We start from the raw sequence: 18,337 nt of genomic DNA on the forward strand, positions 1-18,337 counted from the left end.
ACACACACGTGTGGTTACTAAAACAATACCTGGCACTAGAAATAAATATGGAAAAACAAAGACACAAAGGAAATAAGAGGGAGAAAAACAGACCTCTCACTCCAAGTCACAGGTCTTTATACCTATGGTGAGTTAATTAGGGATGGAATACACCTGTTGCCCAACTAACGTCTGCACTGTGTAGCAGAGCCAGTAGGGGTAAACAGGCAGGTGTAACAACTCCCCCACAAAATGTATTCCTCTAAGGAATGCAAAAAACCCCCAAAAAAACAGCAGCATTCTCCACGATTTATCCCACTCCACTTGGTTCCTAATTCCTGCTTCCTGGGCCCTAGGAAACAGGATAGAAAGAGAAGAGAGAAAGGGAAAAAGGAGAAACACCAAAAGATATATCCTCATGCGCGAGATAGGGCATCAGCGATGACATTTTCACTGCCCCGGATGTGTTTAATGTACAGGGAAAATGGTTGTAAGAAGAGACTCCACCGCATTAACCTCCGATTACGATCCTTCATTCGGTGTAAAAACACCAGAGGATTATGGTCAGTATAAACCACGATTGGACTTGCAGACGATCCCAGATAGATTTCAAAATGTTGGATGGCCAAAAGAAGAGCAAGTGTCTCCTTTTCCACAACAGAGTAAACCCGCTGATGGACATTGAATTTTTTTGAAAAATAACAGACTGGATGTTCTACTCTATCCTGACTTCTCTGTAGGAGAACAGCTCCAGCTCCAGGATCACTGGCGTCGACAGCTAAACAAAAAGGCTGAGAAAAATCTGGCGCAACGAGCACAGGAGCACTAGCCAACAGTGCTTTGGCTCCCTCAAATGCCTGTTGGGTAATAGTGGTCCAATTAAAGGATACTTTCGTACTTATAAGATCGGTCAAGGGTGCTACAATAGAGCCAAAGTTTGGGCAAAACCCACGATAATATCCGGCCATTCCTAGAAACCTACGCAATTCTTTGCGATTTGTAGGCACTGGAAAAGCACAGATGGACTCAATCTTGGCTTCAATGGGGCGAACATGTCCATTTCCTACTATTTTACCTAAATAGGTAACAGTAGCTTTTCCAAATACGCATTTTGCCAAATTTAAAGTTAAACAAGCCTCAGTCAAACGAACAAATAACTCCCTTATTTGGACTAGGTGATCTGACCAAGATGAACTATACAAAACCACATCGTCCAAATAAGCATCACAGTCAGATAAACCAGACAACACCTTATTTATAAGGCGCTGGAAGGCGGCTGGAGCATTTCGAACCCCAAATGGCATAACACGGTACTGGAGAAAGTCGTCAGGTGTCACAAATGCAGACAGTTCCTTTGCTCTAACAGTCAGTGGAACCTGCCAGTACCCTTTTAAAAGGTCAAATTTGCTCACAAACTTCGCAGACCCCACTCTATCCACACAATCATCTATTAGGGGTAAAGGATAACAGTCAGGCTTAGTGATAGAATTAAGCTTGCGATAGTCTGTACAAAATCTGTAGGATCAATCTGGCTTATTTACAAGGAGACAAGGTGAACTCCAAGCACTAAAGCTGGACTCAGCCAAATTATGATCTAATAAGTAAGTCACCTCCTTTTTCAACAAGTCCCGTTTCCTAGGGTTTACCCTATACGCATGCTGCTTAATTGGTAAAGCAGAACCCACATCAATGTCATGTTCAATCACTGTAGTGCAAGTAGGCACATCAGAAAATAAGTGAGGAAAGGACTCCACTAATTGAAGAATGTCGTTTTTCTCAGAGGGAGATAGATGGGGTAAATGATGGGCCAATTTTGAATACATCTCGGAGTTATTCAATCGTCCTTCGACAACTCTTTGAGAAGGAAAATTAACGCAATCATCCCCCATACAATTCAAGGAGGAACTCTCTGAAAAAGAAGTTCCCTCCCCACTCAAATGTGAAGAATCATCTGACACAGTGGTTACTAACCCCACAAAAGATGCAGGAGGAAAATAAGGCTTCAAAAGATTTGTGGCAAACCTGTACTCCCTTGCGTCGTTCTGGGGTTTTCAAAAGATAATTCTGTCCAGAAAGGCATTTGAGGACTGGATAAGGACCCGCAAAACGGGCTTGAAAAGGATTACTTACAAGTGGCAACAAAGCTAGTACTTGGTCTCCAACCTGAAATTTCCGAGCCACTGCTTGTTTGTTAAACAACCTCTCCATCTTACTCTGTGACTTTCCCAGTTTCCTCTGAGCAATTGCTCGAGCCTCATGCAGCCGATATCGAAAACCACTCACAAAGTCCAAAACATTTTGGGAGGGTTCAGAAGGAATCCAGTTATCAGCTAAAACCGCAGTAGGACCACGAACTTCATGACCAAATACCAGATCATTTGGACTAAATCCAATGCTCTCCTGAGTAACCTCTCTAACTCCCATAAGCAGCCAAGGCAGCCCATCCTCCCAATCGGAACCAAGCTCTACACAGTATGACCGTAGCAATGACTTCAGGGTCTGATGAAATCTTTCGAGGGCCCCTTGACTCTGAGGGTGATATGCACTGGAAATATTATGACTGATTTTCAATTGTCGCAAAGCCTTAGCAAACTGACGGCTCATAAAATTTGAGCCTTGGTCAGACTGGATAACTCTAGGAATGCCAAATGTTGACATGAAAGAGGTTAAAGCTTTTAGAATTGATTTTGTAGTAATGGACCTGACAGAATATGCAGCTGGATACCGGGTAGATAAACACATAACTGTGAGTAGATACAAATGACCAGTCTTGGATCTAGGTAAAGGACCTACGCAATCAACCAGAAAATACTCAAATGGTTTTGATATAGCTGGAATAGGTTGGAGAGGAGCCACAGGGATTTTCTGGTTTGGCTTACCAGTGAGTTGGCACACATGACAAGTTCTAATAAACTTTGCCACGTCTCTTTTTAAACCAGGCCAGAAAAACTTGCGTTGCAATCGATCATATGTTTTCCTCACTCCCATATGTCCAGCCACTCCATCATGTGCTAACCCGATCACAGACTGCCTAAATTTAAGAGGAACTACCACTTGAACATAAACCTTAGTAATGGGTTCAGATTCACTGACCCACCGTCTAAGCAACATTTCATCTTTCAGGAAGTAGCAAGAGGGTAGCGGAGTCTCAATATCCCCCTCGATACAAACCATTGAGAACAAAGGTTTAAGAGTTACATCAGCTAACTGTTCTTCAATCAAGTCCTCTCTAGAGACATGAAAAACAGAGGATAAAAGATCCTCTGATACTGCTTTCTCCCGAGAGACAGACTCCTCAGAAAAGAAATCAGATGAATCAGAAATGTTATCTGCCAAAGTCATACCAAGTGGTTCCCCTTCAACTGTCTCACCAACCACCTGTTTTGAGGGAACAAAACTAGACCCATCTACATCATCCTCCAAATGAACGGGTAACCCTTTTTCCATAGTTACCTCAGGATGTAAAGAAACTTCACCTTCACACAGTCGGTCGGTTTTAAGTTGTTTTCCTCTGGCTCGGGTGACAGCACAGGAAGGAACATCATCAGGAACATCGGCAGACATAGGTGAGGAGACTACAACAGTAGATGGTACAGGTTTTGATGCTCCCCAGACATTTCCCTGAGCAAGATCGTTCCCCAAGATGAAAGAAACCCCTGGCACAGGAAGGGAAGCCCGTACTCCCACAATCACATCACCAGTTACAAGATCAGAGATAAGATGTACCTTATGTAAGGGAACTTTTAAGAAAGTCATTTCTATCCCCCTAATCAATACATCCTTCCCAGTCGCAGTCCGACCTGAGAGTGGAAGAACTCCCTCTAGCAAGAATGATTGAGAAGCTCCGGTGTCTCTCAGGATCCTCAAAGAAACTTTTTCTTCTTGTCCTGGCAAAGACACAAAGCCGTTAGTAATAAATGGAGCATACTCCGTATAATTATCCCCGACATCTACCGGTTTCGAGATCCCCTTCCTAATCTCAGAATTCTGTTGGTGAGCATGAATCTCCAGCGGTTCAAGTCCAACCAATCCGACTGGCTTGGCAGACTTCTTTAAAGCATTACATTCAGATATTTTATGCCCTACTTTGTGACAGTAAAAGCAGATCACCTTACCCTTCTTATCTGATGAAAAATTCTGACTAACAGGGGGCACACTTGCCACTGTGTTCGATGTACTCACTGGAGGCGTCCAACGATTCCGAAATAACTTTCTACTCTGATCACTTGAACCTCTATCAGGAAAAGAAACTCTGTGAGTCAGAACAAATTCATCAGCCAACACAGCCGCATTAGCTAATGTAAGAGCCTTCTGCTCATTCAAATAAGTAGACACAGACCCTGGTACACAGTTTTTAAATTCTTCCACAAGAATTAACTCCCTTAACTGGTTCAAGGTTTCTACTTTCTGAGACTGACACCACCTTGTAAATGCAACCTCTTTTTCCCGAGCAAGTTCAACATATGTTTGTCTTTCAGGTTTTTTATAACCACGAAATCGTTGGCGATAAGCCTCTGGTACTAACTCATACGCTCTCAAAATGGCTGTTTTGACTTGTTTGAAATCTACACTTTCCTCTTCAGAAAGAGAAGAAAACACTTCCTGAGCCTTCCCTGTCAGAACACACTGCAGAAGTAGAGTCCAGACTTCTTCTGGCCATTTTAGAGAAGAAGCAACTCTTTCAAAATGGGCAAAGTACTTGTCTACATCACGTTCACAAAATGGGGGCACCATCTTAATGTTTCGACCAACATCAAATGAAGAATGCACAACCTGAACGGATTTTGAAACTTCCGCTTTTTTTACTTCCAGTTCAAGTTCTAACTTCCTCATCTCATACTGCCTATGTTCACGTTCACTCTCACGTGCATACTCTAACTTTCTCAGCTCAAATTGTGTACGCTCACGCTCCTGTTCAAACTCTAATTTTTTTAACTGAATACGTTTTTCCCATTCCCTATCTTCTGATGCTTGAGTACCTTCAAACGATAGTCTCTCAGTTTCAAACTGGGGTTGTTTCTCTATGGAAATTAAATCTCTCCCAACCAGTGGATATGCTGCCTTACCAAGACCAGCTTCATCTCCTACAACCAGAATTCCCTTGGCTATCAACTGGCTTTTAACAGCTCCTAACAAATCCTCCTTGCGCTTCTTATCAGTTCCCGTCAAAATGATTGCATGACTCTCTGCGATTTCTAAAAGTTGTTCTTTGGTGCACCTATCTAGAAACTTCTCAGAAAGTTCTACACTCAATCCCTGAATGGAAGTCATTTTGGACTTAACATACAATTCACACAATGAAGACTTGTTAATTGACCACAACAAATCCAAAATAATTTAATAAAAACTCCAAAAAACAAAAGTGCCAGAAAACAGCCTAAGCCCAGATGATGTAAATGTAAATCAATGCTCAATTACAATAGGAAAACCCCTGCATAACCACTCAATGCAGTGTTAATTTACTCACAGTAAATAACAATCGGTCATACTCAGGCTACACTAGCTGTGACAAACCTATTTACTCATCTATCAACTCTATTGTCCCCAACGCAAGATCTTCGTGTAACCGAATCAAATTTGATATTTTAACCGTTCTACACAAACACCAACTTCCTATATAAATTGGCAAACCTAGCATATAACCACACGCGAAAACATGCTCTCTTTATAATCAGACTAAACAAACACCAGGGAGAAATATAAAGTACTCACCAGGATTTCCATTGGCTTTTCATCTCCGATATGCCTGCCTGTTGAAACTAACTATCCTAACTAGTCTTCAAAGGACTGCCGGGCTCGAGGCGACTTGAAACGCTGAACCTCGTAACAACCGTTCTCCAAATGAGTTCAGCTGCGCGAGAAGCGTACCCCCACCCAGGATTTCCTTCCAAACTCCAAATAAAATACAAAACAAAATCAACAAAACAACAAACAGCGTTCCGATGGAAGGACCGCTCACGAGCAGCCCAGCTGAAACACTCTAACTAACCGGAGTGAAAGCCGATCATTACAAGAAATCCTGAAGAGACAATAAAATACTCCCTCAAAAACAAACGCTCAAAAATCTCGGACGAGGCCCCATTTTTATGTTACGGCTGGCTCATATACCGCAACATAAAAGAGGCAAACAACCAAATGCTTTAACACAAAACAATTTATTAACAAATCAAGCAAAACCAGTATTAAACAATAAAAAAAAAACGACGTCTAGGGGAAAAACACACACACGTGTGGTTACTAAATAAACAATACCTGGCACTAGAAATAAATATGGAAAAACAAAGACACAAAGGAAATAAGTGAGAGAAAAACAGACCTCTCACTCCAAGTCACTGGTCTTTATACCTATGGTGAGTTAATTAGGGATGGAATACACCTGTTGCCCAACTAACGTCTGCACTGTGTAGCAGAGCCAGTAGGGGTAAACAGGCAGGCGTAACAACGAGTCCTGCTATACCAAACATAATGCACATATCTACTCTGACAAATCAGATTTTGAATGTGTTTAAATGGGATAAATACCAAAACAGAAAAGAGATACATATAGAAACAGGCCAAAAGCACTTCCTTTATAATCAAAGCTGGATTATTAAATGGGTTTGAACAAACTTAATTGCCTCTGAGTCGCCATTGCATTTAGGTGTCCAGCAAACACGTCTGTGGTTGGCCACAATGCTCAACGCTGCAAAAACATTTTGTAAATAGAAACATTTCACAGTCTTGACAGACTGCAAACAAATACACATGGGACCATTTGAGAGCTCTTAGCATGGAATATGTACCAAAGTAGCAGTACTATTGACAACAATAACCCATTAACCCAACCAATTAACCATGGAAGAAATTACTATAAAGAATGGCTTTACAAGGCTTAAAGGGTTAGTTCACTCAAAAATTAAAATTAGCCCATTATTTACTTACTCTCAAGCCATCCTTGGTGTATATGACTTCCTTTTTTCAGATGAATGCAGTCGTAGTCGTATTAAAAAAAATAGTTCTGGCTCCTTCAAGTTTTATAATGCGGTTGGTGTTTCTCTTCATCAGTCCAAAACAAGTCCAATAAAGTGCATCCATCCACAATAAAAATTGCCTCACAGCTCCTGAGGGTGAACTAAGGCCTCCTGTATTTATTCCCATATTTAAAACATAATAATCCCTTTCTCTAGCTTGTGCTGACAGTTGTACACAGAGGCTGATCCAGGCAGATGACATAGGACGTCGGAGTTGCACATCAGAGACGAGCAGTGGAGAGATCAAAACAAAACAACAATCATGAATTAGAAGTACAATTAGAGGCCATTTTTCACCGCCCACCCCATGGAGCCATGTGAAGCACTTTTTACTGTGGATGGAGGTGCTTTATTGGACTTGTTTAGGACTGATGAAGAGAAACATCCGCCCATTGCATTATAAAGCTTATAGGAGCCAGCACAATTTTTAATATAACTCCGACTGCATTCGTCTGAAAGAAGAAAATCATAGATGCCTTGAGGGTGAGTAAATAACAGGCTAATTTAGTTTTCGGGGTGAACTAACCTTTAAATGCTTTCAAAAAAGAATGTAATATAAACAACATATCTGGGGGACACCTCCAAGATGTGACAATTTTCTGAAGCCGGTATAGAATCATGAAATCATCCACCCAATATGCATTACACTATAGACCAGGGATAGTGAACTCCAGTCCTTCAGAGTTCAGATCCAATCCTAATTAAAACTCACCTGCCTGTAGCTTTCTAATAACCCTTCACTCCTTGATTAGATTGTTCAGGTGTGTTTGATTAGGGCTGAAGCTGAACCCTGCAGGGCTGCGGCTCTCCAGGACTGACGTTCGCCATCCTTGCTAGAGACAATCAAGTGAATAAGTCAGCTAAGCAGGATCTTTACAAGCTTCGAAATTCAGCATGACAATAAAATGCAGCATAAATTTCAAAACTTAAACTATGCTTGCTTTGACCCATCTCTATGCTACACCAAACCTAAATCTGAAAAAAATTACAGTCTGTGTAACGATACCTAAATATCACTTCAGATGCAACTTGCTTGAAATCAGTCAAAAAGTTACTTGTCCAGGGCATTTTTTTTTGTGGGGGGGGGGGGGGGGGGGGCTTGGGGGTTGTGATATAAATGCTATTTATTCAGAAGCAATTTTCTCATCAATGTTCAGGCCTTATATTAATCTGCATAATTGCCCACCTAAGTTGATTTCTAAGACACTTTTTATCTGCCACATGTATGTTCTTTTTGTTTTTGAGTATCTGTTGATTCCTGTGTTTAATTTGGCCTAATTTTCTTTGTTCCCATTTTCGCACCACACTGACACAATGCCTGGCAATGAAACTTTTTATACAGACACTGCCAGCAAGGTTATACTTCATTAATACATGAGTAAAAATAAATGGCACAATCTAAATTACATAATATGAACTTTGCCGGGGCTGAAATGATTTTTCATACTACTACTATAAATTAATAAAACATTAATATACTGTACAGATTACATTATTTTTCTAAGCATTACATATAAGTGGCAAACTTACCTTTACTTCCATCAGTATATTTTGAAAGAACGGTGTGTTTATCTCTTCCTGGATGAATGTGTGTTTCAGTATCCTGAAGAGGAGTAAGCCCTGCCTCTGGAGCTCTTCCTGCTGTTCACTCTAATTCACACATTTAATAGTCAGTTAGTCAGAAGAAAGTAATTTAGATCAGTAATATTGTGTGATTATCAAGTTTGTGTTAATCAAAAAGCATGTCTAATTAATTAAAATCATGAAACTTATACAATTTCATGTCAATTTATTAAAAGTTTAACAAAAATCATATGAACATTATGATGCGGACATTAACTGTCTTCAGAATTTTCGATGTCATTTTCATTTCATCTTAGGCTACATATAACTGTTAATGCCTGATAAAGCAGCATTTGTGAGCTCCAAAGAGTTAGAGAGAAGGTTGTTTGTTTGACATGTAACTAGAGCTGAAACAACTAATCGATTTAATCGATTAAATTCAATTATTAAAATAGTTGTCAAGTAATTTAGTCATCGATTAGTTGCAAACAACTTTTATTTGTCGTAAGCGGTTCATTTTGTGCATATTTTAAATCTGCGATGACCAAAGTGTGGCAGTAATCAGCCACCGCAGGTTGAATAGCCAATAGCTGGCCTCGTTTTATGTCATGTGCTTCCCGAACTGTGTCAGATGGTGGAGACAGAGACGGCAGTGGAGTAAGCTTGAGAAAGAAAAAGAAAAAAGCGGAAGATAAAACTAATCGAACGAAGTCATCCAAAGTGTGGGAGTACTTTACTTTGAGCCTTCAAAAAAGAAGAGTAACCTGTAAACTCTGCACTACTGAACTAACTGTTTAAGACTTTTATTTGTGCAGATTCTACAGTACAATGTTGTTTGCAAATGTTTAGTCATAAAAGCTAATAACATTGCTTTTTAACAGTTAACATTTAAAGATTTACAAACATTTTCTGTGATCAGTTTGTCGTTTACCAGTTCATAATTCAGTCTTGCAGCCTAATTATGACTGAATGAGAGAGGTAAATGTTTAAATGTATTTGAAGTGCACTTTTTCACACAGCAGGGTTTTTTTGTGTGTCAAATTTTTTTTTTTTTTCTGGACAACCTTCTGATGGATTTTACTTTAAAGGCAGGGTAGGTAAAAAATGTATAAAAAAACTTTTTTTCCAAATTTGTTTAAACTTTATTTATATATCAATACATAATTAAAATGTAAGTACTCTGAAAAAGAAAGTATAAAAATCGAGTGTCTGTAGACCTCTCACGACTGTTTTAAAGACAGCTCATTATTTCCATTCACTCCACCCCCTCCCTTCTGGGCTCCTATGGATTATTTATCGTCTCTACTACGGCTCGCTTGGTAATGTTATGTTAGCTATATTACGCAGCTACGTGTGCTAATGACACATGCTTCATGAAAAAATAAACAAAAAAATATGTATGATCAAAATACAAAAAGAAAGATTTACCTGTCCAGCAGAAATAAAGCCATCAAGGAGTCACTTTTCAGCCCCTTGAGTTCCCTCAGTTCTTGCCATTGCTGGAAAGCCACGCCGATATTAACTCGCATTTTATTTCTTTGTTTATCCAAAGACTTTTTCTTCATTGCATTTTCTTGTACTGTTACTGTCTTCCTTTTTTTGCCTGGTTTGCCTTCACTAACTGCATAGGCCAGTACTGTGAATTTTGCTTGCTGTTTCTCTGCCATTGTTTTGGTATTCTTAGGATCCGTGCCTCTTGAATTCCTCAAATCAAACGTGCGCGCGCAAGTGGGCAGGTCATGTGTGGCAAAAGGGTGGTTGCCATGGTTGCGAGAGAGTGACAGTCACCTAAGCCAATCCTATGTTTCGTCCCGAATGGAAATAATGAGCTTAATACAGATTAAACGGTCTAGAGTCATTCGATTTTTATACTCTTTTTATCAGAGTAATTACATTTTAATTATGCATTGATATATATAGAAAGTTTAAACAAATTTGGAAGAAAGTTGTTTATACATTTTTTACCTACCCTGCCTTTAAATGTGAGTTCCATTCAGGTTTCATGCCACTGGCACTTTATTCGAAGGATTGTTTACAATTTCACAGCATAAGCTATAAAGCTGTTTCCCAGGTATAAGTTGTCTGTTTACAGGAAAAAAATAATACAATGCAATGTATTGCAAATTTATTCTGTTTTATTCTTATTCTTCGTTAAAATATTTTCTGAAAGATTCCTTAATAAGCTTTGTTCGGGATGTTAAACTACTTTAGGAGCCCTAAGGACTGCCATGGTGAAAACATTATTTGAAATCTCCTTGTGAAATTTGCTAGAGTATGGGTCAGTGTTTTGATTGCAGGAGAGTTTGACAAAGGATTACTAACACATAATAAAACAAAACTCCAGGTATGTTTTTGATGAGGATATGACAATGCAAAATGGTCAAAATCTCTAAAAGTCTATCTTGAATGATAAAGACCCTTTGTTAATAATTTAATTTGAAAAAATGGGCAAAACTAAAATATAAGTACATAAAGATTAATCGTAAAAATAATCGACAGATTAATCGATTATAAAAATAATCGTTAGTTGCAGCGCTACATGTAACGTTACTTGGATAGTTTTAGGGATAATGTTTCTATGATTTAAAAAAAACGCTGTCTGAATGATATATTCCCACAAAAGATAGAAATCAGAATGAAAACGTACAGTTCAGATAAATTAATACCGATTTAACTTAAGCAATGGAAAGAATCGCCTCAAAATGGTGACTCATTCGTCAAATTAGGCATCGACGTTTCAGATTCTAACATGTGCTTGATAAAATGGTTGCTTTAATATGACCAAGAATACTGATTTCTACAGACGGACGTGTTGTCAGAACTGTGCTGTACACACAGTAGAGCTTAGATTCTCTGCCCGAGCCCTGACCCGACCCAGTGAACGTGTCGGGCCTGCCCGGCTCGGACACAACGTGCTCGGGCTCGAGTAGGGTCGGGATTGATTTGTTGGGCCCGATCTAAGCTCTAACACACAGAGCGCGCTGAGGAGAAGCGGTGGCCTGTAACGATCGGTTCAGCTCGATCTCCGTCATTACAAACTCTTAATACAAAAGCAACATATATTTCTAAATAGGTTTAAATGGAGACAATACATTTAGTAAGTCTTCGATCGTGGTTTCTAAATTTGCTAAATAGCTAAGTTATTATTTGCTCGTATGAGTTTCAACTGAGGTAAGTTAATGCTGGAACTTTTTTATTCACTTTACAAAACGTAGCTAGTAGATTAATGTATTCAGAATACAAAAACGATATTTACATAGACATAAAATGATGTAAGACAACTAAAATACATTTTAAGGTTTTTAAAATACAGAAAGTACACAGATAAATTACTTGGGCCGTCGCTGACGCAGTCTGAATGTCTTCGCTGAAAAAATGATTGACATCCCAAAACAACCATCCTCCGCATTTTCATTGGTCCGTAGTGTTGTCAATCACAATGAGGAAAAAAGCACGCAACCTGTAATCACTTTTTATTTTTAGTTTTATTATTTTTTTAATTTGACTGTTTAATTTTAAAATATCTTGCGTAGGAGAAAATGGTCCAGTCCAACGAACGGCGTTTACAAAACTGACCAATTAAAAGAACCTCATGTAGGCTTAGGCAGACAAGCTGTATTATGCCACGAACTCTATTAGGTTATTAGATAATAATACATTTGTATTTTTAATATTGAGTCAAAAAATCTTTTTTTTTTTCATTTCTCGGGAAAAGTTGTAAAATTTGGCTGATCTCAGACGATCTTGGAAGGGAAAATGCTGGATGTGTAGGTCCTGGGCTGGTGTGGTTACACATGGTCTGTGGTTGTGAGGCCTGTTGGCACTAACACAGATTTAGACAGATTTGTGAATTTTTTTTAAAGAAATAGGCCTTTTGTGTAAATATAAAAAAGTCTTAGATCTTTGAGCTCATGAAAAATGGGGGCAAAAACTAAAGTGTAGTCAGTTCAGTGTATGTGTATATACAGGTGCTGGTCATATAATTAGAATATCATCAAAAAGTTAAATTTATTTCACTAATTCCATTCAAAAAGTGAAACTTGTATATTATATTCATTCATTACACACAGACTGATATATTTCAAATGTTTATTTCTTTTAATTTTGATGATTATAACTGACAACTAAGGAAAATCCCAAATTCAGTATCTCAGAAAATTAGAATATTGTGAAAAGGTTCAATATTGAAGACACCTGGTGCCACACTCTAATCAGCTAATTAACTCAAAACACCTGCAAAGGCCTTTAAATGGTCTCTTAGTCTAGTTCTGTAGGCTACACAATCATGGGGAAGACTGCTGACTTGACAGTTGTCCAAAAGACGACAACTGACACCTTACACAAATAATTAAGTAATTGCAAAAGAGGCTGGCTGTTCACAGAGCTCTGTGTCCAAGCACATTAATAGAGAGGTGAAGGGAAGGAAAAGATGTTGTAGAAAAAAAGTGGTCGACTGTGTTATCTGAGGTCCAAGGTCAACACAGCCATATACCAGGAAGTTTAAGAGAACTTCATGCTTCCTGCTGCTGACCAACTTTATGGAGATGCAGATTTCATTTTCCAACAGGACTTGGCCCCTGCACACAGTGCAGAAGCTACCAGTACCTGGTTTAAGGACCATGGTATCCCTGTTCTTAATTGGCCAGCAAACTTGCCTGACCTTAACCCCATAGAAGATCTATGGGGTATTGTGAAGAGGAAGATGCAATATGCCAGACCCAACAATGCAGAAGAGCTGAAGGCCACTATCAGAGCAACCTGGGCTCTCATAACACCTGAGCAGTGCCACAGACCGATTGACTCCATTAATTCAGTAATTCAGGCAAAAGGAGCCCCAACTAAGTATTGAGAGCTGTACATGCTCATACTTTTCATGTTCATACTTTTCAGTTGGCCAAGATTTCTAAAAATCGTGTTCATCTTCAGTTCTCTCTTCACAGCAGTTCAGTCAGTGTATTGTTTGAGTGCATGCATTACTCCGGGATATTGGTTTGTTTGAACTCAGAGGGAGTGTCAGCCACATTAAAAAAGTTAACAGCTTAAGTCATTTGTGGATTAATGCGTATTAGAGATGCGAACCATTTAAAATTATTCAGTTCGATTTGGTGAACTGATATCCAGACTGCTTTGTTTTGAACTCTCTCACACAACAGACACGGAAGAGAAGACAATGCTGAATAAAGTCGTTGTTTTTGCTATTTTTTGACCAAAATTTATTTTCGATGCTTCAAAAAATTCTAACTGACCATCTGATGTCACATGGACAATGATGATGTATTTCTTACCTTTCTGGACATGGACAGTATACCGTACACAGCTTCAATGGAGGGACTGAGAGCTCTCGGACTAAATCTAAAATATCTTAAACTGTGTTCCAAAGATAAATGGAGGTCTTATGCTGTGTTCACACCAAACGCGAATAGAGCGTCAGGCGCGAATGATTTCAATGTTAAGTCAATGCAAAGGCGCGTTTACGCAAGACCTCCAGACTCGCGGCGCGGAAGACGCGAATTCGCCTCATTCGCGCGTCGACGTGCGAATTGAGCGTTTCACGCGATACGCGCGTTAAGCGCGAATGGTGCTTTTGTGCATTTAAGCGTTTGACGCGAATTCGCTTCTGCCGCCCGAGTTGAAAAATTTGAACTTTGGTGTCAATTCGCGCCGCGTTAACCAATCAGGAGCCTGCTAGGAGTCACTCATTCAACATGGAGGAATGACTGATGTTGTCAGTGAGCAGTCCACCGGAGCTATATGACAAAAGTTCATCTTTCTATAGAGACGGGAATAAAAAGGACCTATATATATAAAACATATTAATAGATTAATTGAATAAAGGCCAAAGATAAGAAACGTTTCGTTTTACCCCAAACTAATTATATTTTATCTTGAACCACTAAAGAGACATCAGAGCCAGCGGCAAATGTTAGAAGGTCTAGCCGAGGTGAGGCTGCTCTCGGCGGATACATGAGCTCCCGCTGATTGCATGGAGCTCATCTCCGAAATCGGCGAAACAAATTTTTTTAAATAGACGCTGTCTTTATAAATAAACCGCATATTTGAGTTTAAAACAATTACATTCTCGCCTGAAATACTTTTAAAACTACATTTCATGACACGATAACAGTAATATTTTGAAAATTATCCGAATAAAATGGCGGTTGAAAATGCTGAGTGAACTTAGCTGGCAGAAGCCCCCCCATGACGCGAATTCGCGTCTGTTGTGAAATTAATTTCACGCGCGAATGAAGCGAATTTCACACGCGAATGAAGCGAATGATCTCAAAATGTTCAAGCGGCAAACTAGACGCGGTAGACGCGAATTTGATGCTCTATTCGCGTTTGGTATGAACACAGCATTACGGGTTTGAAACAACATGAGGGTAAGTTATTAATTACATAATTTTGCTATCTGGGTGAACTAACCCTTTAAATACTAAAACTACAATTCAGAGTTAGGGTTCAAAATGAACATATACTGTATGACAACTTATTTATTTATTTATTTATCCTGGAACAGGGACAATGTACCTGTTGTACTACAATTTAAGTGCAGTGGTGATACAGCAGTGCTAATTATTACCAACCAACAACAATTCAGTCAAGATAACATTTTATTACTTTGAATTAGGTAACATGTTTTTTTGTTTTAAGGCTTCAGAAAATGGTTGCATTGTATGTGCAGTATTTCGCACAGCTTGTGAGGGCACCCCATTGTTTATTTCATGTTTTTCCCCTAATATAACTTTTGTGCTTTTCACTGTCTTGGGAGTACAAAGGACTCCAAAGACATCAGATCAGCTGTGTTCCATCTGTGCTGCTGTTTCAGAATGGAAAAGCCAGCTGATGCATGCTAATCTGCATCCAGCTCAATGTTAAATACATTTTATTAGTGACACTTGTAAGCAACAGGTGCAATATGACTCATTGTGATATATTAATAATAAAAAGATTATTAAGAGGAGCATTTTTTTTTATAGAGAGAGTTGAATTCACACATAACAGAATTTGTTATATGTACACATGGTTTATCTAGCCATCTGCACATCAAGCTGCAAGTCAAAATTTAGCCAAAAGACAATGTGGTCAATTTATATTACCAGGCATATGGTTCACTTATATGTGTGTGTTTTGAATGTGAGTAAGAGAGATGTTTGTGAGAGTGTGTATGTGTGTCTGCATTCAACAAGAGAGCCAGTCTGATAGATCTGGCACAGAGTATACAGGCATGGCTTGTATGGTCAGTATAGAGACAAGTACACACACACACATAGGAAATAAGGAGCTGAGGAAATCTGGGTCACTGTTAGTCAGCCGTATCCAGCTCAGAGCTGTGAGTTTTCAGTTTTGGGTGATGCCAAGGCTGAAAATGTGGAAGCATATCGCAATTACAGGCACCTGCAGAAAGCTTTTCTCTGAGTAAAGTGTGTTTCAAGAAGAATAAAAATCCTATAATGGAGTAAACAGCCTAAATGCATGAAAACATTATTATAGATGAACATGTTTTCATTATATGAGTCAGTCAGTTCTTAGACACATGAAAGGACAGCTTGTGTTATCTCCAGTACTCCAGAGACAGACTTCACACACACAGCCAACAACAGTGATCAACAGATCAAAGAATTAAAAAATGGGAAAAAATCACTTACATAGCCTAGTGATATACACGGGGCAAAATATATAAATAACATGAAAATAATAGATGGATTATATTTAATCACTAAACTCTTCAAACAGTAAGAATCCCCTGATCATGAGGAAAAACACAAATGTGAATTGTTTACACACGCAGTGCAGTCTGTTTGGTAAAGACAGTTTACAGCCTGCAGAGATCGTATTCGACATAAAATATTAATATTCTGTTAGAAGTTCAAACCGATACAGTTTACCTCATTGACTCGTATATAAAGATCCCTCGACTTTCGACATATGCTTTAACATGATAGCGCGCGGGTTTAGGATAGTAGTCTAATGCTCTGGACCTGTGGGGTTGTTGTGAACTTTAATTTTTCGTGTTGATTTGCAACTGGACACCGGATTTGTGCAGAATATAAGGGAATGAAGTGGACTGTTCCCAGGGTCGCGTGCCGGTTTTTCTGAGCTGTATGCAGACTGCGCACGCGGGTCCGCAGTAGCGGGTTGCGCGCGTGCGTTTGCGCGTAAGAAGGGTGCTCTTGTAATTTCACGTCACATCAAGTTTGATCAGCGGTCCGATTGGATGATCTGCTGCGCTGTCCTGAATTGAGGGGCTCTCGCACTTGTTTGCTCGTACTCGGTGTTCGTCCTGTAGCCTGAATGCACTTCTCCGGCATCGCGTGAGGGAGTCGGTGCACATCTGGCGGTTTTTGTTGTCGCTCTCTCGCCCGGACTGGATGTTGCTCGTGAGCTGAAGAATTCTAGAGGTCGGAGACAAAATGAGGCGACGAGCGCACGCGAGCATCCTGCTCCTGCCTTGGCTGGTGCTGCAAACCCAGGCAGGCTTTCCAAACCAGATCAATATAGGTGAGTGAGTTGATTATTTATTGATCAAAATATTAGACATCTCCTTCATTGGAAACGCGCCGATATGTTCATCTACCTGCTGCATCACCCACAGAGACACTCCATACGAGAAGTTTGCTCTACCTCTAGCACCAAACGGAGTGTAAAATATGAACATGTTACTACTGCTATCTCTCACTCGAACAAGTCTTAAGTCTAGTAAATGCTCTTAACTCATCTGATCTCACATGCAGGTGGTCTCTTTATGCGCTCCACGGTCCAGGAACACAGCGCTTTCCGCTTCGCCGTTCAGCTGTACAACACCAATCAGAACATCACCGAGAAACCCTTTCATCTGAATTATAACGTGGACAATCTGGAGTCATCCAATAGCTTTTCAGTCACGCACGCGTGTGAGTCTCTGCTCTTTTTTTATACATACATTTCTGCGGGACGGCCCGCAGCTGTATCTAGCCGGCTCCTTTAATAACAATATAGGGGTTGAATTCAGGTATATTGTGAATTTTTTTTTTGCCATTGAGATGACTGGGGAAAATGTCAGAATTAACATATCTATCTATCTATCTATCTATCTATCTATCTATCTATCTATCTATCTATCTATCTATCTATCTATCTATCTATCTATCTATCTATCTATCTAGCTATCAAGCTATCTATCTAGCTATCTATCTAGCTATCTAGCTTATCTATTATATAAGAATAGAATGAGTGCTCTTTTTTTCTCACCAAAACTGGTGATTTAGTTTTCAACTTTGCAGGGACATATTGTGAGGAGGCAGGAGACAACCCTCAGATTCTAATTTTTAAAACAAACCAAACGCTATTCAAGCAATGAGTCACAGGACCTTGATCATGTTCACAATGTAGGTGTTAAGAAAATTCAATTGCGTGGAAGTAAATCTCTTATTACAAGCATGTGCAATATTCCCTCACATCATGAATTTCATTTTCTCATTTTCATGTCATTTCTCTGCCCATAACATCTTAAATAAGACTGCTGACTTGTCCTGTTTCTGGTATGTCACTCTGAATCATCTTGTTTACCTTGTTAAAAACTTGAAATTACATTGCATTAAGTGTTATTTCAATCGGAGGGAACAAAATGCATAAACATAAACATTAGACATAAAGTGCTGTCCCCGTACACATTTGTAACAGACACATGCTCTGTTTGTCTCATCCGAAGATTTTCTCAGGTGAATTAATAAAATAAAATGCAACCAAGTACAGTACAATTTGTTTGTAGTAAGCATGTAGAATTTGGCTGTAGTTGACAGTCAAAA

At 39.3% G+C, this 18,337-nt stretch overlaps 1 protein-coding gene across 4 annotated transcripts in view; it reads left to right on the plus strand.

Annotated features, from left to right (window-relative positions):
• Positions 1-16,577: 16,577 nt before the first annotated feature.
• The window catches only part of LOC132139826 (glutamate receptor 3-like), a 37,767-nt gene continuing 36,007 nt past the window's right edge, over positions 16,578-18,337 (plus strand). Inside the window, exons 1-2 of one of the 4 annotated variants that reach the window (XM_059548449.1) lie at positions 16,578-17,051; positions 17,285-17,443. In XM_059548449.1, coding sequence (XP_059404432.1) covers positions 16,964-17,051; positions 17,285-17,443 — 247 coding nt within the window. In that variant the 5' untranslated portion in view covers positions 16,578-16,963. The remainder of the gene's footprint in view (positions 17,052-17,284; positions 17,444-18,337) is intronic. The other 3 variants (XM_059548448.1, XM_059548447.1, XM_059548446.1) reach the window with 3 other exon arrangements.

This window comes from Carassius carassius, chromosome 4, assembly GCF_963082965.1.
Source record: "Carassius carassius chromosome 4, fCarCar2.1, whole genome shotgun sequence".
In the NCBI taxonomy this organism is placed as follows: Eukaryota; Metazoa; Chordata; class Actinopteri; order Cypriniformes; family Cyprinidae; genus Carassius; species Carassius carassius.